The sequence below is a fragment of the Pan paniscus genome, chromosome 10 (assembly GCF_029289425.2).
Source record: "Pan paniscus chromosome 10, NHGRI_mPanPan1-v2.0_pri, whole genome shotgun sequence".
In the NCBI taxonomy this organism is placed as follows: domain Eukaryota; kingdom Metazoa; phylum Chordata; class Mammalia; order Primates; family Hominidae; genus Pan; species Pan paniscus.
The window spans coordinates 15361864-15386843 of NC_073259.2; the positions used below are offsets into that span (position 1 = coordinate 15361864).

Sequence of the window (24980 nt, forward strand, 5' to 3'; positions counted from 1 at the left end):
GGTAACTCATATATCTTTTTTCAATGACCTATTTAAATATTTTTCCCATTTTTATGGATTTATTTGTTTCCTTATGGTGATTTTTAAGATTTTATATATATATGTAAATATATATGTAGAGAAACATACACATAAAAATGTGTATATAAATAAGTAAAATGGGTTGCAAAATAATGTAGAAAAATTCCATTTTTAGATAAATGTATTAAAAATACTTTCCATCATTTGTATAGTGACTTTTCACAATTTTTTTTCTCAAAAATTTTAAAAATCTAGAAGCTTCTAAACGTTGGACTCTCTAATCCTAACAAAGTTACATGTTCTCCCTTGTCGAGGTCATGCCTTTTTCCTTAAAGAAAATATTGTGCCCTTCACACCCTCCTTACAGGAATCCCTCCCTTACTTGCCTTTCTTAGTTATTGGTCATAAGGCCAATAACTAAGGTTATGTGCTAAGCTTATAAGGGAGAGAAAGGGCTATACTCAGAATGAATTTGGACCTAACCAATATATAATAACAACAGCTTGGAGTGTACACAATGGGATTGGATTCTGAGGGTGCTAGATCATGAGAGAAACATAAAGCTGGATAAGGGAGATTTTATCAACATTGGGGCATTCAGTTGCAATACAGAATTTAATAACTTGGAAAAATACTGTGAACAGTGCTGACATACTGCTGAAATAACTCCAAGAAGATTGGAGAAAGCAATGGCTCATGCTGAGTAGAGTAACATTCCAGAATTCCCATGGCAGGTAGCTGAAGAAAAGATAAAAATGCTTAGAGAAGTGGGCATGCTACAGTGGATCAACTAGATAAGGACAGGAAACCCACCAACTGACTATGTTCTATGGGATGGTATAATGGGCACCTTATTTACCAAAGCAGTAAGGAAGGCGCTGGTGGAAGAACTGAAGTCCTACATAAACATCACTGAGAAGCTTAGCATAGTTCTTCTCTACATGCCAAAGATTACAGTGGGAGATGTTCCCACAGAACTGAATTCAGAGAGAGTATTGGGACAGGGTTTGAAGTAGGAAACGCCAAGTGTCAGAGTGCCACTCTGAAACAAGGTGGGGCCAATTATAGTAATGAGGGTCAAATTGCAATAGCAGCCAGGATTACTGACATATAGAGCCATAGCAATGTCAGATAGAGCTCAATGTTCACAGAAGTAATATAGAGAGCCAAAAAGGGTGCTTCCACTTCTGTGCTGTCCTTTAACAACTGGTGGAACAGAGAAAAACACACACATAACAAGCTCTGGTTTGTAACACCAGCTGATTTCCGTGATGTAATTATTCCCGCCATTGCTGATTTCAAGGTACCCAGGTGACATCACTGAACACACAGAGTTGGAAATAAATATGCAGTAGTACAGCATTACGTATTATTTTCACTATACAGATGTAACAGATGTTAATAATTTCATGCATGGATAATAGCAAAATCTTCTAAAAATCATCACAAATTGATGAGTTCTAAGTATTTATTTTATTAGCATGGCATTAGGGCCACAATGACTCCAAATGTCATGACCCGGGTTAGGTTCCAGCCCATGCTGAGGTCTGAGGGGAGTGGGTGGATGGGCAATAGCTGAAAGAACACTTGGGGGCCCTAAGCAGATGAAATGTAGTTTTATTTACCAACAGCGACTCTCTCACAGTCTGCCTTTATCTCCGCTGTCTGCTCTGGCTCTGGGACTCCTGCCGCCACCACACCTGCAGCAGCACGCCCTGGCCTGCAAGGCCAGCTCTGTCAGGATCAGCAGCTTAACTCTTTCCCTCTGGGCACAAGCTCGTTCCTGGTTCCCCTCTGCCTGCCTTCAAGGCGACTGGCTCTCCCTTACAAGGGCCAATAGTGCTACTCTCTTTCTGGGCACCAGTGCGAGCCATGTCATGCCATGCCACGCCATGCTGAGCCAAGGCAAGCCCAAGAGCGCCTGTACAGCATCAGCAGGGCAGTTATACCTTTTCCAAACAATAGTGGATTTGAGCCAAGTATGAGCTTACACAAACAGGTTATATAACAAGTGGAGTTATATGCCTGCACTCCAAACTCATTAAGTCACTATGGCCTGGATGTCTGCCTCAGCCTACTTCTTGACCAAAGCACATTTATGCACCTTACTGTTGGTGCAAAAGTTACTTTAGATAACAATTTTTAAAAATAATGATGTTTAACAATTGGCTCGAGAACCCTTGAAAATTTAACAGTCAGCTGTATACCACTGACTTTGCTGGACATGTACAACGGGAAAGAAATCAAGGGTGGATTACTAGTAGGCTAAGGGCAACCATGTACTCAAAACGTATAAACTATTACCCTAATCTAGTTTGGCCCAAGCCAGTTTTCTGACAGAGGACCCAATAATGGGAGAACTCATCCTTAAAAAGAAGCCCTCTTCAACACCAAGACTAGAGTAAATGGTAAGTATTTCTCCAGTCCATCCCCAGTGCGACTTATATTAGTCTTCTCAAGCTACCATAATGAAATAACATAGGCTGGGTGGCTTAAACAACAGAAATTTATTTTTCATCATTCTGGAGGCTCAAAGCCTAAGATCAAGGTGCTAGCCAGGTTAGTGTTCAATGAGGTCTCTCTTCCTGGAGCCGACTACTGCGTTCTCACTGTGTCCTCACATGACATTTTATCTGTGTATGTGCAGAGAGGGTATCTTTCCCTCTTTTTATATGTATACCAGTCTTATGAGATTAAGGCCTTACCCTTATGACCTTATTTAACCTTAGGTTCCTCCTAAAGACACTCTCTTAAAATATAGTCACACTGGGGGTTATGTCTTCAGCATATGTGTTTGGATAGGAGCACAAATCAGTTCACAACAGGATTCATGGCCATTTATTTGAATAACTGGGAAAAAATCCAGGACATACATTTCTAGGATTACAGAATACAGATGTAAGTTGACATTGATTCCCAAGAAAGGATCATGACCCTCCTGTTAGAGTAGAAGCTTATGGAGTCCCAGTAATAGAGTATTTGCTTATGTCTGGTTCACAGTAGGCCCAAGGACTCACCCAGTAGACATTCTTTGGTCTTTGAATACATAATGGGACACCACATACTTAAGAATTGGTACAAAGTTCACATTGGTTCCTTCGCCAGCTTGGTATGTACTGCGGTGAGAAAGACCAAGGCTCCTGAAACTGCTCCCCTCCTCTCCACTGGACATGATAGTCAACCCAAAATAATTCTGCATTATAGAGCGAATGACAAAGGTTATTGCCACCCATAAATACCTCAAAGACGCAAGGATGCTGGTATCCATTTATCTCTATTTTATTCACCAGTGCAGCTCTGACAAAACTATATGGATTCTGGATGATGACAATTGATTATTGCAAGCTCAATCAAACAATAATTCCAAGTGTAGCTGCTGATTTAAATACGGAATACTTGTTAAAGCAAATTACCCTATGCTCGGGTACAGAAAATATGGCCACTAATTTGGCAAAAGAATTATTTTTTATCTCTTTTAACAAATGAGTACCAAAAATATTTGGTAGTTATTTAGGGCTGACATGAGTAGACACTTACATTCTTGCCCCAGGTCTGTTAACTGTCCCACTGTCTATCAAAATATAGTGAAGAGACCTGGACTGCTTGGACAGCCTACAAAATTTAACTCACTGTGCTAATGACAGTATACAAATTGAACTAGATGAGAAAGAAGGAGCAAGTACATTGGAGACATTGGTAAGATGCATACACTTCAGTGAGTTGTGAATACAGCAAAGATTGAATGGCCACTGCATCACATCAGTGAATTTTTTTTTTTTGGACAAAGTCTCATTCTGTCGCTCAGGCTGGAGTGCAATGGCGCAGTCTCGGCTCACTGCAAACTCGGCCTCTCGGGTTCACGCCATTCTCCTGCCTCAGCCTCCGGAGTAGCTGGGACTACAGGCACCCGCCAATTTTTTTATATTTTTAGTAGAGACGGGGTTTCACCATGTTAGCCAGGATGGTCTCAACTTCCTGACCTCGCGATCCGCCCGCCTCGGCCTCCCAAACTGCATCAGTGAAATTTTTATGTTTACATGGGTTTGGTGCACGCCAGGGCATCTCTTTAAAAAAGTAGAGAACACAATGTCTGGTAGGCTTCACTGGATACTGAAGGGCCATTGTTCATACTTGGAAATAGAGTTCTAACATACATATTGGTGTGTCTGGAATTGGTAGGTTCTTGGTCTCACTGACTTTAAGAATGAAGCCGCGGACCCTTGTGGTGAGTGTTACAGTTCTTAAAGGCGGCGTGTCCGGAGTTTGTTCCTTCCGACATTCGGATGTGTTCGAAATTTCTTCCTTCTGGTGGGTTCGTGGTCTCGCTGGCTCAGAAGTGAAGCTGCAGACCTTCGCGGTGAGTGTTACAGCTCTTAAGGCGGCGCGTCTGGAGTTGTTCCTTCCTCCCGGTGGGCTCCTGGTGTCGCTGGCTTCAGGAGTGAAGCTGCAGATCTTCGCTGTGAGTGTTACAGCTTATAAAGGCAGTGTGGACTCAAAGAGTGAGCAGTAGCAAGATTTATTGCAAAGAACAAAGCTTCCACACTGGGGAAGGGGACCCCAGCGAGTTGCCACTCCTGGCCAGGGCAGCCTGCTTTTATTCTCTTGTCTGGCCCCACCCACATCCTGCTGATTGGTAGAGCCCAGTGGTCTGTTTTGACAGGGCTCTGATTGGTGCGTTTACAATCCCTGAGCTAGACACAAAGGTTCTCCACGTCCCCACCAGATTAGCTAGATACAGAGTGTCCACACAAACGTTCTCCAAGGCCCCACCAGAGTAGCTAGATACAGAGGGTTGATTGGTGCATTCACAAACCCTGAGCTAGACACAGGGTGCTGATTGGCGTGTTCACAAACCTTGAGCTAGATACAGAGTGCCGATTGGTGTATTTACAATCCCTGAGCTACACATAAAGGTTCTCCTCCTCCCCACCAGACTCAGGAGCCCAGCTGGCTTCACCCAGTGGATCCCGCACCTGGGCTGCAGGTGGAGCTGCCTGCCAGTCCCGCGCCCTGCGCCTGCACTCCTCAGCCCTTGGGTGGTCGATGGGACTGGGCGCCGTGGAGCAGGGGGTGGGCCGGCACTGCTGGGGGACCCAGGGACCCAGCACACACTCTGCAGCCGCTAGCCCGGGTGCTAAGCCCCTCATTGCCAGGGGCCGGCAGGGCCGGCCGGCTGCTCCGAGTGCGGGGCCCGCCAAGCCCACACCCACCGGGAACTCGCGCTGGCCCGGAAGCACTGCGCGCAGCCCGGGTTCCCGCCCGCGCCGCTCCCTCCACACCTCCCCGCAAGCTGACGGAGCCGGCTCCGGCCTTGGCCAGCCCAGAAAGGGGCTCTCACAGTGCAGTGGGGGGCTGAAGGGCTCCTCAAGTGCCGCCTTAAAGTGGGAGCCCAGGCAGAGGAGGTGCCCAGAGCGAACGAGGGCTGTGAGGACTGCCAGCACGCTGTCACCTCTCATTAGGGGACACAAAAGGCTGCAAGGCTCCCATCGTGGCCCAGAGAGTAAACATGGACTCCTCCGCAAATCTGGCTGCAGCAGAAGCATCTTTACCACTGGAGCCATGTAACTTACCGCACAGTGTAATACCAGAGGTATCAATGGTGAGAAAAAATTTTGTGGAATTTATGGCCAAGTCCTAACGGGTGAAACATAATTTCTACTGATCCTTTGAGTCCTAGAGCAATACCAGGTCAATTATAGCTAAGCATTTATAGAGCTTTTGTGAAATAGCTCCTGGCATGCTACTGGACCTTGCAGAAATAGATTACTTGGATGTGAGTCAGCAGGCATCCGTATGTTCTGAACTGCCATTAATAAAATGAAACCCACCCAGGCGCAGTGGCTCATGCCTGTAATTCCAGCACTTTGGGAGGCCAAGGCGCGTGGATCACTTGAGGTCAGGAGTTCAAGGCCAGCCTGGCCAACATGGTGAAACCCCGTCTCTACTAAAAATACAAAAAATAGCCTGGCGTGGTAGTGGGTGCATGTAATCCCAGCTACTCAGGAAGCTAAGGCAGGAGAATCACTTGAACCTGGGAGGCAGAGGTTGAGTGAGCCAGGATCCCACCATGGCACTCCAGCCTGAGTGACAGAGCGAGACTCCCTCTCAAGAAAAAAAGAAAAGAAAGAGAAACCTGTAAGACTCACCAAATATAAGTTCAGGCACTCCCAGCAGCAATTCATTATATGATGAGATTGGTATATCCAGAATCAGCACAGGCAGATTCTCAGTGAAAAGGCAAGCTGTAGACCCCTATGCCAACCAGAGAGCACAGGCAAGCTTCAGAAATGATACTAATGATACTATCCAACTGTTTCACTGGCACCTCTCCCTCGGCTCATGTCTATGGCTGTTTAAGATATTTCCTATTACCTGCTGATAAACAAGGAATAAAGTTTAGTTGGTTCTCAGAAAGGTCTGTTTTGGAGGTAGATGAAAGCTCTAATTGGACGATGGTTACACGACAGCACCACTAACTGAGCTTCATAAGACAATAAAAATAACTCACATTTAAAACATATATGAACTCCTGGGCAGTGGGTAACATGTGTCTCTGTCTCTGCCACTGGAGTGAAAGCTCCTCGAAGTCATGAAATCAGAGGGGTTTATCTGTTTTACTTGTTGATGTATTCTCAGTGGTTAGAACTGTGGCTGTAGCATAACATATATTCAAAAAGTCTTATTGAATGAGTCAACATATGAATGAACATATACAGAGGAATAGTCATAAATACATTAGTAACAGAAAATGAACAAGGCACAAATAGTTAACCCATAACAATGCATATACAGTCAGTGTATCCAAAGTTGTCTAAACACAATGAAAATCCAAGAAATCTAAAGTGTAACAATGCAACAGCCTATCAGATTAAAAATGTGTCTATAATCACTTGAGCTCAGGAGTTTGAGGTTACAGTGAGTTATGATGACACCTCTACATCCAGCCTGGGTAACAGAACAAGACACTTCTGAAAAAAAAAATGCCCATTTAAGATTAAAATGATAAGCTGGTATGGATGTGGGAAATTCTAAATTTCAGAAGCGTAAAGTTGTAACGTTTCTGGAGAGAATGGAGACTTCCTTTTATTAACTAATTCATACATGAGGATATGAATTTTGTAAAAGATGCACATTTTCTATGTCTATTTTGGATTTGTGGGGCATCAGATTTATTGAGTATCTCAACCCTTAAAGATACTCTTTTGTTTTATATGGGCCAAGGGGAGAGGGCAAAAGGAGACTAAATGCCATGAAGGAATAATGTCAGCCCACACGGAGGTTGAGCCAAGATGATGGCTTTTAAAATGGGAAGTAATGAATTTACTAGGGAAATATGCAGGGCGTTAAACTGACAGAACTTAATTACTAACTCTATAGAGAACACTGAATAAATCTATAGTTTGGGAAAAACAAGATACAAATTTTAGACATCTTCAAGTTTTGATACTCTAAAATATTTCAGCATTCAATCCCACCAAATCTGTTAGACCCATACTGAGAGAACTGGCCCAGGCATAGAAGGTAAAGGGAAGAGAAGTTTCTGAAGCTACTTGATGGCCCTTGGGTAGAACTGAGGGGTCTGGAGGCCAGGATGGAGGGTGGGGGAACAGTTTTAAAGTTGCTACCTTTTATACAGTGAGGAGGCTAGGCAGTCATTGACCACCTTCTCTCTCCTTTCTACAGCCTCCTCCAGGCTTTGATTTCCTCTCTTCAAGGTCAGTTTTGTGAACCGATTTTTTAGGAGGACGGGGGGATGGAGAATGCTTTTGTGAGGGAACCTGGTGACGACCTGCTGTGGCAACTGTTCTCTGTTGACTATAGACGTATTGGGAGATGCTACAGCAGAATCAGGCTTTCTGATATCAACGGCAATAATTTGATTCTAGAGGTCAAGGGGTTGCAGTTGCCACAATAAGCCAGAGGGAATGATTAGTAATCAGAGTTTTCATCCACAGAAATCTGTGACAATGATTAGCTGATTTTAAGTTTTGGGAAATGAAAAAGAAAAGAAAAGAAAAGAAAAACAAACAAAAAAGGATATTTCACTAAAGAGCTGCTTGATATGCTAAGGAAAATTACATGTATGTTGCCCAGAAACTTTGCCCATATTTTCAGAGAGGAGATTCATTGTGTCTTACCCAATCCCCAGACTTCCATATAGTTAGTAGGCAAAGCTCTTCGCAGAGCAGGAGCCACTCAACTGGGGAGGAGGTAGGTTTGGTCTCTTGGTGAAGGACATTGTAACATGGCCACAGGTGTAATTATGATATTTATTCCCCAACACCTAAACCGGAGGAAACTTCAGCCATTTTCTTGAATGACTATACACTGAGAAAAAGCTGAGAACCTGTGATGGTTTCCGGCTTGTATTTACAAACAGAAATAACAAGTATTTCTTTGCTGCCTTGCCCAGGTGTATGTCAGCTCTCCTGATCTCTGTTATAAGATGGCCCAGAGGGAACTAAATCATCTTGATATAGCTCCCAATATGTTATACCTCAGAACTGGTTGCACACAATAGATTCATTACATTGATGCTATCATGCCAACTGTTCCTGGTGAAAAGTAGGCAGTAAACCTACTACGTATTTTTATAAGACATATGTTTACCACCATTAACTTGATCCAACTTGACCACTTTGACCCAAGGAACCCTATATTTAGAAGTGCACAGAAGCATTTTATCACAAACATAATTGTGCCATTTTGGAGGCAAGGCCTGAACAGTTCCAAAGAAGCACAGTAAACTGCATGAGCAGATGGCTCAGACTCCGATGGCACATGTTCGCATTCCTTTGCTATCTCCACCTCAACCATACCTATGACCCAGGTTGGGGATGGAAAAGAGGGTTCTGTACGATCTTACACTGAAGTAGTCGAAAAAAATAGGTTTATCAGTGGATATGTAAAATACGGCAGCTGGAATAGATGCCACACTACAGTCCCGTTCAGGAGAAGACTGTGAAAGACAGAAGTGAAGGTAAGTCTTCCCACTGAACAGAAGTTTGGACAATATGTCTGGTTGTGAACCTGACAGGAAGGATAAGCACTCAGAGAAATACATCTAAATCGTCTTATCAGAAACTAATAGGTGAGATGACTTGTCAGAAACTCAAAAAGAACAAAATAGAAAAATGAATGAGAAGCTAAGAGGTACATATTGAGATCATGCAGAATGGACACGGCATGTGTAAATATTCATTCCCATGTAAATACTCACAAGTGACATCCAGTGTTGAGGAGGAGACTCAATAATCAGGTGAACACAACATGTGCTGTGGGAAACAGTCAGCCACTTTCCCCAGACACTCGGTGTTAAATCAATGGATTGATATTGAGTGGCCACGTAGCAGAAACAGAACCATTAACGTGTGTGTGTGTGTGTGCGCGTGCGTGTTAAGTGAAATATATATAAAATAAGGAATGTGATTATGGAGGCTGGTAAGTCAAAATTCTGCAAATGAGCATGGACAGACTGGGTACCTAGGAAGGCTCAATTCAAATGCAAAGTCCACCGTCTGTAGAATCAGGAGGAGCTAATGCCGCAGATAAAGTCTGAAGGCCATTGCTGGAGAATTCTCTCTCACTCAGGGAAGACAAGTCTTTTTGTTCTATTCAAGGCTCCAACTGACTCAATAAGGCCCAGTCACATTACAGAGGAGGCAAATCTGCCTTACTCAAAGGTCACCTATTTAAATATGAATCCCATCCAAAAACACCCTCACAGAAATAAGCAGAATGATGTCTGATCAACTATCTGGACTCTCTGTGACTCAGCCAAGTTGACACAAAATAAACTGCCACACCTACTGAAGGAAAATCTGCCTGGCGTTTTCTGAAAAACAAACAAACAAAAAAGTTTAAAAAGTTAAATTCTTTGCAAGTGATTCCGATTTTCACTAACTTGAGACTTGCTGATCTTTTATTTTCCTATTTTTGTCCCGTCTAACCATTGTTATTTGGACTCTACTAGTCAAATATGTCCCAAATAACAAAATTGCTATTTTAACTTTTTTAATTTGAATTTTTATTTACCTAGACATTTGTTTTGTTTGTTTAGAGATTATTTGTTTTATTTTATTTTTTCTCTTACTTTATTATAAAAGACATGAAGGAAGGAATTATGTTTCTAATACACCGCACACAAGTGGCAGGAACACACAAGTCCATTTGTTGAAAACAGTGGAACACACTAGCTACCTTTACCTTGAAATTCACAGAATTGTAGCCAGATATTAACAAGCTTATATCCATTTTCATTTACCAACACATCCTGTGTGGTTTTAGACATCTGTGTCTGAGTAAATTTTGACTATTTTTGGCCTTCCTTTTAGTTTTCTTTTAGTACCTTGTGCCAAAGAGACATATCCAAGGTTGAGATTAGTTTCCATTTTCTTTGTACTATTTTCTGGATAATAAGACATTAGACATTTGAAGAGATGGAGAATGAAGATGGGTATATGACGCTGAGTTTCAAGAATCGTTGTAAATCGAAGCAGAAATCTAAAGGTAGGAATACTGCTCCCCATCACCGCATTTAAAATTTCATTATTCTTCTAGGAAGAGAATTATCTTAGAATATTTTTAACATCTTAAAATTGATCATAATAAGGAATATAAAAATGGTCATAAATTGTCTGTTAGATTATTTAGATTCATGAAAGCATCAACAATAAAAAGTCTGCATTTTCAGAGCCATGAGGTAAGAGAAATGTGAATATGACGATGTGTAATCCTGTGTGTTGTAGCATAAGAACATAACTTTCGAAGAAAAGGCTGAAACATTGTGTTTTTACAGAAACTTCCTCCTACAAAACTTAAAGTTTATATAAACTTAAAGCATATATATATGCTTATATATATATTTATGCTTATACATATATAATATTTTTAATCTTCGTAAAAGCCCTATAGGATTGGTAGAACAATCCACTGGGAATGCGAGAAGAGAGAAAAAAAAAAACAAAAAAACATTAATCTTTGCTCCTTAGGGCTGCTCTGTGGTTGGCTTTGTTTGCTTTTTCAGGAATTTTGAAAACAATCTTGTTGAAATAGCCAAGACCTAAGTTAAGATGACATAGGCCAGAAATTCAGAATTACCAGTCACAGTGGCAGTTCTGCCATATGTATTGAACATTCTCGTGTACAATCACATTTTATATCTAGCAAATGCAAACTTCCCCTGCACCCCCTGCCCCCACAAAATGACACTTTTCTTATTATTTGAAGACTCAGGATCTTTTTTGTGTTTCAATATCATGAAACAAATGTTTACTTTTTCAATAGTAACTTACTTCCATGCAGCAAAAACTAGTACCATTGGTGTTAAATTGACTGAGGCAGACCAAGCACGGTGGCTCATGCCTGTAATCCCAGCACTTTGGGATGCAGAGGTGGGCGGGTCACCTGAGGTCAGGAATTCGAGACCAGCCTGGCCAACATGGTGAAACCCCGTCTCTACTAAAAATACAAAAAAAATTAGCTGGGTATGGTGGCGTGTGCCTGTAATCCCAACTACTTGGGAGGCTGAGGCAGGAGAATTGCTTGAACCCGGGAGACGGAGGTTGCAGTCAGCTGAGATCATGCCACTGCACTCCAGCCTGAGTGACAGAGCAAGACTCCATATATAAAAAAACAAAAAAAAATTATTCAGACCCTAAAGCCCACAGACTAAATGTATGGCTCTGGGCAGAAGCTTTTAGCCTTCTTAAATCTCAATACTTTGATATATAATAAGAAAAATCTACCTGATGATGCTTTTATGTGGATGTTAAACTAAATTTACTATTTTTTAATCTATAAACTACTTTTTAATATACAAATGTGTACAGAGACTTAAAATCTGAGTATTGATACATAAAATATAAGATAATATCCATTTAAATTATGAATGAAGGAAGGATAGGGCTGGGAAAATAAATTGGGCCAGAAAAAATACTGTAGGCATGTTTGTGCTTGCTATACATTTGCTTCCAAGCTTCCTTGTTATTACTGACCTAAGGGAATTCTTACCAGTTGTTCAGTTCACATTGTGTATAAGATAAAGTTACACCTATTCCTTAAGATTGATATAATTAATCTTGATCCTAAATCAGAAAAAATATTTTCCTGAGTTCTCATGAAGCACATAAAATAATACAATTAGTGTTCTTGCAATAGTAGCACTAGCAGATTTTGTAAGACAATTTCTTCATATAGCCCCGTGTAAGCCAATGGCATCTAGCCAAGCATTGCTAGGATAGGCCAGCATACTGCACTTCAGGTACTCAGCTCTCTGTTCACCTGGCTTGATATAGTATGTAAATCATGGCTTACATGAAAATATTAATTTTTGGTCTATTGTTCAGTTTTTTATAAATCTTATTTGGCAAGAAGTTTAAAGTCTCCCTCCCTGGCATGTATGGAAAGAACACTTGTTAAGTACAGATCCATATACCCTTGATTGATATTTTCTCATAAAATTGCAGAAATGTATTTTGACGATTTTCAATTAAGTAGAAGTCTTTCCATATTTGCTTGAACAGCAGAAATATCTACAGGGAAGAAAAAGAAAGAAAATTATTTTGGACTTAGTAATACAGACAATTGAGTAGTAAATTTCAAAAGGTACACTACATACAGTAAATTCTCTAAGTATATACTATAGATCTAATCAAATGCAGTAAATCCATAAAACCTATTGAAGTAAAGCATCCACACAGAAATTAGATTTGAGAAACAGCACTTTTATTATGACTTAGAAGACAAATTATTTGTGAAATGTACAACCAAGGTGATGAAATTAAATGTTTGTTTATAGATAAAATAATAAAAAATAGGGAATAATTATCAGAGTATCTCAAATTACTTTGCTTTCTCTTTGGCCACTAGCCTGGCAAACTGACTAAAATGATTGTAGATTGAGATATTAATTATATGATGTCTGCATATAAAAGGAACCTGTCATAGTTTTGTGAAAAAAGTGTATACATCCAATTTATTCAAAAGTGCTAATATGTGGAAAAAAGTAGATAAAATTGAAAGAGGATTATTATACATGGCCCTGTTTAACCTCTCTAGAGATTACTTGTTTATTCCTTTATAAGGAAACTATTCTTGCCAACTTTAATGTGATGAAATACTATAGCATAGATGTCATATAAGCATCATTAATTGGAGATCTAATACTACCTAAGCTGAAACTGACTCCTGTCTAAAGAGTCAAACTCAGAAAAATATAATATATTACAGGTGTAAGGTGAAATAAAATGTGGATATTTCCAGTACAGTGACTGGTATATAATAGAATTTTAATAAATATTTCTTTCCCTCTTTTATTTCTTAGCAGTGAGTCACTAAATTGAATAAAACACGTAATTGTGCCTGACATAGATATATACATTTTATATATTATTCTTTCTATATAATTTACATGTATAGAATAATACATATGTTTACATTGTATATATTTGTATTTTATATAATATGTTATAACAAATATTTATATCATATATAATATATATAATATGTATTTGTATGTATAATTTATATGGAATTTAAGACGTCATTTTTAGGTCCTCAAAAACACCACCAAATAATTAACAAGTCTATGTCAGTACAATCCAAAACGTTTAATAATAGTAGTATCTCCTTGGTTTGGGATTCTAGACTTTTTATTTTTAAATTTTCATTTAATCATAAATTCTAATGACATATCTAAAATGAACATGAGTTGTCTCTGTAATAAAAATGAAACAGAAAAATATTTATAAAGTGAATAATCACAAGAATTCTAAAATTCAACATTTCAGATTTCTCCCTATATCCACAATATTATTGTCTTCTGCTCATATTTGGATGCATTGTGATCCTTATTTTCATTATGACAGTGATTGTCCTGAAGTTCTGGCGTGAGTAGTAAATTTTTATTTATTTGAACATTTTCAGAAGATAAATGTTGATCCTTCATTCCCCTTAATGCCAAGATAAACTCTACACTGTAGTCCAAAACTGGCATATGTCATATTATAAAATTATATTAAATTTAAAAAATTAAATGCTCAAATGCAAGCTTGGTATTTATTCTGCATCTTTTCTTATAAAGAACCCCCAATAGAGGTTGACTTTATTATCTTATAATTTAAAAAGTAATGTATCTTTACTAAAAGAGTATGTGCTCATTGGTATCACTTTGTGAGATCATTATTTAAGTATATATATATATATTAAGACCCATCTGAAAACCATTTTAGGTAGACTTCCAGCCTTTTTTCTTCCTGAAGTGGTACTTATATGTGTATACTGTAGCTATTCTATTTGAACAACCAAAGAAATTCATTATCTCTGATTTTTCTGTCTTGCTTTTAAGGCTGTGAGCTAAAATGAGTAGTGTTTTACATATAACATGACAGGAAATAGATTTTGGGGGCTTTTGAGATGAGATTTCTAAAAATAGGTGAGTCCTAAAGCAGCTTCTGTAGCGTAGAAGATCCTTTACTTCTTAATAAAGGATCCATATTTGTATTGGGCAATTGGGCAATTTTGTGTTTTTCCCAATACAACAAGGGAAAATATCAGACTTTTCTCAGACCAAATATATATCCTACTTAATGTATTTTTTCTCTAAATATCAATCATATACCTCAAATTTGTTCAATGCTACACTGAAATCAATTACTAATTACCTGAAAATGTCCACTTATTTAACATTCAATGTTAAACGACTATTTTTAGTCATTATGAATCTATCTAAGTAGATATTGCTTTCTGTTAACCAGTAATTCTAAGAAGTTGAATCCACTGTAGTAATTACTATGGCTTTAAAAATGTTCCTAAAATTCAGGAGATAGTTTCTTGTTAGACACTGAGTATGATCTTTACAGGCCACTCTTCTCTCTTGTAAATCAGTTTTCTCTTCAATAAAATATAAATGGTAAAATGACATAAATAATGCAATAATTATTCTTTTAAAGAAAAACGCTATTGAGAAGAAATCAATGAAATTTGACAAGTTGATGAATTACTAGTAGTAAAAATATTTTTTTCTAGCCATATTTTTTATTCTAATAAATTAGTAACAATTACAATATGTGTGTTTCTATAAAATTTGTCCTTGGATTTTGACCAGTTTAAAATATTCTTCATGACTTCCAGTCAAAATGGAGTATTGACCATAAATATTTATATCTCCTCTCTCCCAATAATCTATCCATAGAAGAAGAAAAGATAACAAAAGAGTAAATTAATCAAAGCACATAGAATGGAAAGGGGAGAAAATTTTAAAGAAAATGAAAAGTGGATAGCATAATGCTATTGGATAAATCAATGGGGAGAACCTTAGTTCAAATAAAGCATAAAAGACAGCTGCAGTGTAGATGAAAGCTGTTCATCATGGTTAAGCTAAGGCAGGGCTCCATTTCAGAGAGGAGAGTCAGAAGGTAAATGGAGGTCTAAAACAAGGTAATTCTTTAATACATACAATGCTTATTACCAATTAAATTTAAAAATAACTTTTGAAAGCCAAAAATATGAAGCAAACTAATTAAGTGAAAGACTTTCTAAGCCATGCTCTTTTTGATTGGTGTCTTGTCAATCTGTCGGTCTATTTACACAGTGGATTTTGCCCCTATATCATGCAAAAACAAAAAGAAAAGAAAAGAAAAGAACTCTCTAAAACAGTGAGATATATAGATAGAGCTAGGTAGAGCTCCTGATTTATGGACTGGTGGTCGGTGCAATAAGGTGTATACCCACTTGTTTTGGTTTTGGAGTGAGAGAGGGGAGTAGTGTGTAGGTCTACTACATAGCTTGGCTATTTCTTGTGCCATTTCTTCTGAAAAGTCATGGTAGCTAACCAAATATCCCAGAGCATAGAGCAAAATGTCAGAAAAAAAACATAAATAAATATAAGAGGATATCTGAGATGGAAAATCAAAAAATGCCTGTTTATCCAGAAAGGTCAATAGCTCTTTTAACAAGCTTCCAGAAGAAGAAAATAGGTGAAAAAAAGTAGATATAAAATAATGAAAAAAGTAATATAAACCATTTCTCAAGAGTAAAAGCAAAACCAAAAAACATGAGTTTTCAGCTTACAAGAACCCACTAAGTTCGGAACAGAATACAAAAACAGATAATACATAGAAAGAGATGATAGATTAGATAGATATAGATAGATAGATAGATAATTTCAGAACACCATGAGTAAAAATATAATCCTAAAGGGTTTACATAAATAATTAGTTTTCTCCCAAAGCAAATTAGCATCAGATTTTTAAACGCACGTAAAAAGATTCTACTGGAGCAATGCCTTCAAAGTTACGAGCAATCTTGATTTTAACTTAGATTTAAAACAAGAGTAGTCAAGTAAATATTTTTTCCATTCATTCTTTTGGAATAACAACAGCAAAAAAGAATGTGGGAGGTGGGTGGCTAACTTTGGATAGAATGAAGCTAGCCCAAGAATATAATTAAAAGACTTTTCAAATTAACAGCTATTCTGTTTTCCTAGCTAGCAATTAATTCTGTCTATATGAAAACAAACTACAAATAATGCAACTAGGAAGCTGAAGGAACTTGATGATATGGTCAAAAGAGTTTTTTTTTTTTTTTTTTGGTCTGCAACAAGGGAAAATAAGATCAAGACTAGGCGTTGGAGCTCATGCCTGTAATCCCAGCACTTTGTGAGGCCGAGGCAGGTGGAGCGCTTGAGCCCAGGAGTTCCAGACCAGTTTGGGCAACACGGCGAAACCCCGTCCCTAATAAAAAAATACACAAAAATTAGCTGGGTGTGGAAGTGTGCGCCTGTACTCCCAGCTACTTGGGAAGCTGAGGCAAGAGGATGGCTTGAGCTCAGGAGCCAGATGTTGCAGTGAGCCGTGATGGCCCACTGCACTTCAGCTTAGGTGACAAAGCCAGAACCTGTGTCAAAAAAAAAAAAAAGTTAAGAATAGTAATAAAAATGAAAAAAAAAAAAAAAGAAAAAAGAATGTCAATTAAAAAGTCCAGTGAAAAAAATAGTATACAAAAATGTAACATCATACATGAAGTCTAAGATCTCACATAATATTTAGAATTGCAGGCCGGGCATGGTGGCTCACACCTGTAATCCCAGCACTTTTGGAAGCCGAGGCGGGCGGATCACGAGGTCAGGAGATCGAGACCATCCTGGCTAATATCATGAAACCCCACCTCTACTAAAAATACAAAAAATTAGCTGGGCGTGGTGGTGTGCGCCTGTAGTCCCATATGCTCGGGAGGCTGAGGTAGGAGAATGGCGTGAACCTGGGAGTCGGAGCTTGCAGTGAGGCGAGATTGCGCCACTGCACTGCAGCCTGGGCAACAGAGTGAGACTCCGTCTCAAAAAAATAAATAAAAATAATAAAAATTAAAAAATAGAATTGTGATTTGCACTTAAAGGAGTAAAAACAGATATGGCGAAACGTAGTTAAATCTGGGGAAGAAGAGGAGTGGATGCATAGGAGAAGAGAAACTCACAATTTTTATTAGTATGCCTTCATTTTCTGCTGGTACTTTATTCTCATGTACCTAGATTGCTATTAATTTTTAAATGTTTCTCATATCTTTTCTTTGCACTGAGTACAGATAAAAAAATGGATTTCTCCCAGAATGTAAACATCAGCAGTCTATCAGGTAATACTCTTTTTGTTTGTTACGTGCTACTCTTAGGGGTAAATTTAGTTTTGACTTCCCTCTTCCTGGCGTTCACCCATGTTACACAGTAAGCCAACAGCACTGGGGGAGAAAGGTATGGGGCTAAAAAGGACATCCTCTTCCTCAGTGCCATTGCTGTGTATCAAATGGTTGAAAGGCAGGACAATTGTGGTGATTTCTAGGAGGAAAAAAAATAGGGTTTTAGTGAGTCAACAACAGGATGATAGTGGATTTCCTGCCATACCTAACTTGCCAAATATTTATCGAGCATCCACTGATAGGTGTGACATGTAATGGCTGTAGGCTGTAGTGCGAAGAGTGTGGGCTTGAGATAGACCTATGTTTGAATCAAGAGATTTCAGCCAACTGTTCACATGAATTTAGGCAAATTAAACATAGTTTTTTAAACTTTCAAATGAGGATATTATAATAATAACTGTGTCACAGAATATTTCATGTAGATTAAACAAACTGTGATGATTAATTTTCTGTGTCAACTTGGCTAGGCCACCATACCTAGGCAGTTTGTCAAATACCAGTCTAGATGTCACTGGGAAGATCTTTTTTAGATGAAATTGGATTTTGCATTTGTAGATTTTGAGTGAAATGGATTATCCTCCATAAAGTGGGTGGATCTTATCCAATCAATTGAAAGTCTTAGAAAAACTGCTGAGGTCCCCAAAGGAAGAGGAATTTTGACCTCCAGACTTCCTTCAGACTGAAGATATAATATTAATTTTTCCTGGGTTTTCATCCTGTTGACCTATTCTGTGCATTTTGGACTTGCCTGCCCCCACAATTATATGAGACAATACCTTAAATCTCTCTCTCTATGTGTATATATATATGTGTGTGTGTGTGTGTATATATGTATATACATACATATATACACACATATATACATATATGTAAATGCCATTGGTTGTGGCTATGGAGAACTCTAATACAGTAATACAGTGTGGAGGCAGTATAGTGCAGTGGATAAGAACATAGGCTATAGAACTAAGCTAACAGAGTTAGAGTTTCAGTTCTGATATTTATATGCTATATCAATATATAAAGTTAAATAATCCCTATGTACCTCAATTTCTTCATCTGTAAATTGGGGGTGATAATGACACCTACTCAATAGGATTTTATTTTTTATTATATACTTAAATTTTTATTATATAAATATACATGAAAGTAGAGAGAATTGTATAATAAATCTTCTTGTACCTTTAAAACAGCACCAATAATTATCAATACATAATCAATATTTTCCATCTGTATCTCCACCATCATCACTCCCTCAAACTAGATTATATTAAAGTAGTGACTAGATATTATACCACTGAATATTTAAATACTTCAATATGTGAATCTTATAGCTAAAGGCTCGTTTTGCTTAACACAATCACAATCTCACTATAACTCCTGCATTTGTTTTTGATTGATATATAACAAATTACCACACACTTGGCAGTTTTACAACATATACTTGTTACCTCACAGTTCCCACGAGTTGGGAGTCAGGGCACGTTTCATTAAGTCCTCTGCTCAGGGTCTCACAGGGAATGCAGTGTAGATGTTGGCCAGACCACCCATCTTTCGAGAGCTGAGGTTCCTCTTCCAAGCTCTCTCTTATGGTGTTGGCACAATTATTTGTGGTTGTAGGATACAGGTTACTGCTTTCCTTCTGGCTTTCAGCTATGACTCCTCTAAGCTTCTGGAGGCCTCTGCATTTCTTTACCACGTGTCACTCTTGTACACCCTCTCGAAACATGGAAGCTGAATTCTTTAAAGGCAACAGGAGTTATCTCTGTCTTCAGGAGAGGCCTCAACCCTCTTTCATGGACTTACATCTGATTAAGCCAGACCTAGTTGGGATAATCTTTCTTTAGATTAACTCAAAATCAACAGATGGGGACTCTTCTTTTGTTTTCAAAATCCCGTCATCTTGCTATCTAATATAACCTAATCATGCAAGTGATATTTCGTCATATTCACAGGTCTTACCCATAGTTATGAAGAAATTACACAGGTCATGTGCACCAGAGGCTGGACCTATGGGGTCATTTTGGAATTCTGTCTACCGCAATTCCTAACAAAGCTAGCAATAACTTCTTAATATCCTCTAATAGTCAGCATTAAAATGTCTTTTTTCCTTTTCATTTGATTTCTTAGAATTATAATCAAAGACTTTAATTGCATTTGGTTAATATGCCTCTTGAGTCTTAATTTATAGACACTTGTCCCCTCCTTTTAATTTTTTTTTTTTTTGCCATTTATTTGTCAAAAGGTAGGTCATGGTTGGGCACAATTTCTCATATTCTGAATTTTCCTTTTCATATCTTCCTGGTGTCATTTAACTCTACAAAGATATTTTAGAAACTAAGTGTATATAAGGTGCTTAGAAACCTGCCTGGCCCACGACAATGGCTATATGTGTATGTTGTTATTATTATCTAAAGCATCTAATAGAGCAGTTGATATAAAGAGTTGCTCAATAAATGTTTTTCTCAATTTTCATCCTGTATTTCTTCTTCTTTTAGAAGATGGGACTTAAATCTGAGTTACCTACAATAACTCTTTTGGACAGTTAGTGTCCACATCTTGCATCTTCTGGTGTTTTACAATGCTACACTCATCATTTGGAGTACTTTCATTGTGTTTGGCAGCACTCCAGTGGTACTTCATTGACCAGTCTGTCAATATCTACATAATAAAATTATTTCATCCAAGTGGCACATTCTCACTAGTAATAGTGAATAAATATCCCCTCTCAAATCATAACTTGGGAGGTATATGAGAGGTCATTTTATACCTTTTAGCAAACAACTATGTATTTGTACAACTGAAATTACAATTTAGTTATCCTGAATCTTTTCAATTTTTTTTAAATTATAATTTTTCAGCATTGGCCACTCTTGCCCTGATACAGCATGTATTCATGAGTTAAGAATATATATGAAGTTTCATGAATCTAAATTTAGGTCATAATAACCTTCTTCAAATTATACCTGCTCAGGTTACTTTTTAAATCTTAGCTGGACACATAGTTTAATTTCTAAAAGTAATTTTTTTGATACAATTTTAGGGTCATAGTTGACAGACTAAAATATTAACAATGAAAATATGACATGTTTTAACTTAAAAATATTTAATCCAACCATTCAACATTCAACAATAAGCATTTATTACATACAAAGTACTAAATGATAAGAGAGTCAAAGACGAATATGACAGTCCCACCTCACAAACCTTCCAATCAGGTGGAGGATATGGAGATTTTTACAAGTGAATAGGACGTAAACCATTTGTCCTTTGCTTTAGCAAAGGTATCAATTATGATATCTATGTGTTGAGTCTTACAGATAGCAGAAATTGACTGGGTCAAGGCTTCCTTTTTGAGGTGGAAATATAACTGTATATTAAAGAAAAAGTTAGCGGGTAAAGAAGGAAGAGGAGGCTATTCAAGACTAAGGGAACAGTATGAACGAAAAGCACAGGAGAATAAGTACCCAATGCATCAGTAATAGTAAGTAATCTCACAGACATGAAGTGCAGGTTGTAAAGACAATCTTGAAATGTCAAAGGAATTAGAACCAGATAGTGGAGGAAATTACATAATAAGCTTTTACTTTTTCAGTTGGTAATTAACTGTCAAAAATGTTATAATTTGCTTCCTCTGATTATGGGGATCAGAATTCACAGGCTTTGTTCTCCCCTACTCCATCATCCAAAACCCTGCCCGACTCCTGTAAATACACAGGTTAGTAAATTATTCTCATTTTACAGAACTGCTTTTTTTTTTTTTTTTTTTTTTTTTTTGAGACAGAGTTTCGCTCTTGTTGCCCAGGCTGGAGTGTAATGTCTCGATCGCGGCTCACCACAACCTCCACCTCCCAGGTTCAAGCGATTCTCCTGCCTCAGCCTCCCAAGTAGCTGGGATTACAGGCATGGGCCACCATGCCTGGCTAATTTTGTATTTTTAGTAGAGACGGGGTTTCTTCATGTTGGTCAGGCTGGTCTAGAACTCCCGACCTCAGGTGATCCACCCACCTCAGCCTCCCAAAGTGCTGGGATTACAGGCGTGAGCCACCGCGCCTGGTCTGAACTCCTTTTTATTGACCAAAAAAAAAAAAAAAAAAAAGAGTTGGAAAAATCTATTTTCCTACGTAGTCACATTTGATAATATTTCTATCTTCCCTGTTGGCTGTAAAGTTTAATTAATTTTCCCCTATATTTTCCTTTAGGACACAATTATTTGTGCCCAAATGACTGGCTGTTGAACGAAGGGAAATGTTACTGGTTTTCAACTTCTTTTAAAACGTGGAAAGAGAGTCAACGTGATTGTACACAGCTACAGGCACATTTACTGGTGATTCAAAATTTGGATGAGCTGGTGAGAAATCAAAAACAGGATCTAACTGCACAAGGAAAAATGGCTAGGTGCAAGTTCACTGCCTAAGAAGCTTGGGAGGTTTATTGTCGTTGCTTTTGAACATGTGTTAGCCACAATGTAGTCACTATTGTTCATGAAAAAAATGCTAATGTATATGAGAAAATGTATTTTATTAATGCCGGCACAGAGACTTACACTATAGAAGGCATCAAAATTTTTTTAAACAAATGAATGAATAAATACACTATTTCTTCTGCAGGAGTTCATACAGAACAGTTTAAAACCTGGACATTTTGGTTGGATTGGACTATATGTTACATTCCAAGGAAACCTATGGATGTGGATAGATGAACACTTTTTAGTTCCAGAATTGTGAGTAGTTATTTGTAAGGGAGGGGTGCTAATGTTTATTTATAGAATTATTTTTATATTAAACTTCTTCCCTTTCCATTCTTTTTTTCCTTCTTTCTCTGTTTTCCCTTATCTTTAAATTTTTTTCTCCTTTTTCCCTTTTAGCTCTCTCTTTTCTTTCCTTCCTCCCCTCCTTTTTTTTTCTTTGCTTCCTCTCTTCTTTAACATTCACTAATTTTGAAAAATGGGATGGAAAGTATTCATTTTGTCACCTGGCAGTTTAATTGTCCAAAATTCATAATAATTTTTAAATTTCTAAGCTGATTTAAATCTCATTTGAAATAATTTTATGCAAATACTTCTCATGTGGTAAAAGCAAAGACAAAATTCACCTATAAATAAAAGCTGGAATGTGTAGAAAGGTCTGGAGTTGAAATCAGAAAACATGAATTTAAAAACTTTGCCCTTCAGAAATTCAACTAAACTTGTTGATATCCATTTCTTTTTCTTTTCTTCTCTCTTTCTTTCTCTTTCTTTTTCTTTCTTTCTTTCTCTTTCTCTTTTCTTTTCTCTTTCTCTCTTTCTTTCTTTCTTTTCTTTCTCTCTCTCTCCCCCTCCCTCCCTTCCTTCCTTCCTTTGTTTCATTTTTTCTTTCTTTCTTTCTTTCTTTTTCAGCAGAGCCTTGCTCTGTGGCTCAGGCTGGAGTGCAGTGGCATGATCGTGGCTTACTGCAGATTTGACCTTCTGGGCTCAAGCAACTCTCCCACTTCAGCCTCAGAGTAGCTAGGACTACAGGTGTGGTGCCATCACACCTGGCTAATTTTTTGTATGCTTTGTAGAGACGGGGTTTTGCCATGTTGCCCATGCCGGTCTCCAACTCCTGAGCTCAAACTATCACCCACCTCAGCCTCCCAAACTGCTGAGATTACAGGTGTGAGCCACCACTCCCAGCCTGATACCTGCTTCTTTATCTGTATAAAAAGATCCACGATACTTTCTTCACATTGTTCTTATGTGAACAGCATGAGGTGTTGCATGTAAGAGTGCTCTCAAATTCTGAAGGGTCATGTTTAGACATTTTCTTCTGTGCTTTCAGTTACTAGTCATACTACCAAAACACTTGAGATGTGGTAAGTCCGGAGCAAAGGCCATGGAGTCATAGTTCATTTCAGTTTAGATATTTATCTACTCCTGGATACATCTATTCTACATTTAGTATCATCCTTCGTGAGCATAAAACTAAAGGATGAAGTCGTATCCATTTCCTGGACCTGCTTTTAATGCAATATTTGAAAAAAAGTAAGATTTATTACTAATTTTTATTATAATTAATATTATTTTTTACTTTTTTGGAAACCAGCATTACTATAAAGGTAAAATATCACTTTTAAAAGCTTTTATCCTATCATTTAAGGAAAACAACACACATGCAGGTGGTTATAACAGTGTTCAGTCTGTATTTTCTTAAATAATCATTAGTAACTAGAAAGAATAGTTTACAAAATAGCTCTCTTCAAAGGCATTCCATTTATACATTGCACATCATCCTAACCTTATACTGTGGAAGTTATATGAGGAATTTAAGAGTCACCTAATAGGTTTTACTTTGACTTAAACAAAATCTTGGGCGACTGCCTCCCAACTCACATTGTTATAGCATACCTATCACTATGTAGTTTCTATTGAAAACTTTCATTTTGGCATCTACTTACCTATAAAAAATTATTTATGCTGCTATGTGGAAAATTAATAGATAGGAAACAAAACTGAAATTATGGAGGTCAGTTCGAAGGCTATGGCTAGAGATAAGGGACAGAGAATGGTAGCTTGAGTCTAAATTGAGAAGCTGGGAGAAGTGAATGGATAGAAGAGATAATCTGGACATAGAATACTCAGGTCTTGCAGGTGTAGATAATGAGAGGTTTGAGAGGTAAGGAAGAAGCTGGGATGTCTTCTAGCGTAGCTCGAGCTTGCATGGTGTTGTTACCAAGATAGGAAAGAGGAGAAGAGGCTGCATTAGCAATGAAAATTCCATTCTAAAACCTCTGCAAAACTTCGGCTGCTGAAGAATTACCTATAAAAGTTTGGCTGGAGAAAACTTTAAAAGATACTACTATCATTTTAAGATAAATGCTGAAAAATCTGTCCTTTGTCTCTTAGGTTTTCAGTGATTGGACCAACCGATGACAGGAGCTGTGCCGTTATCACAGGAAAGTGGGTGTATTCTGAAGACTGTAGCTCCACATTTAAGGGCATTTGCCAGAGAGATGCGATCTTGACGCACAATGGAACCAGTGGTGTGTAAACATACAACAAAATGGAGAAATACTTTGCATGTTAAAGCAGAGCCAGATTTTAAAGACTTAAGATTTTTAGGTAAAGTTTCTAACAGAAAATTTCTGCTAACAGACATCATCTAAATAGGAGAAAAGTATTTTATCCTGAATTGACTATAAAGACAACTTCTGAACAGAACTTTTACTCTATGCTTGGATTTCTGGTTTGTCTTTTCCATGGCATTGACAATAAAAGCTAAATAAAAAATTAGTAATTATTTTAATAGTTATTTAAT

At 37.9% G+C, this 24980-nt stretch overlaps 1 protein-coding gene across 1 annotated transcript; it reads left to right on the forward strand.

Moving 5' to 3' along the window:
* Positions 1-9960: 9960 nt before the first annotated feature.
* On the forward strand, positions 9961-24713 carry KLRF2 (killer cell lectin like receptor F2). The gene is made up of 6 exons (XM_003829645.4): positions 9961-10530; positions 13812-13910; positions 17602-17649; positions 21909-22057; positions 22317-22429; positions 24569-24713. Exons 1-6 carry the CDS (start codon positions 10461-10463, stop codon positions 24711-24713), a joined length of 624 nt encoding a protein of 207 aa, XP_003829693.2. The 5' UTR covers positions 9961-10460.
* Positions 24714-24980: the final 267 nt, after the last annotated feature.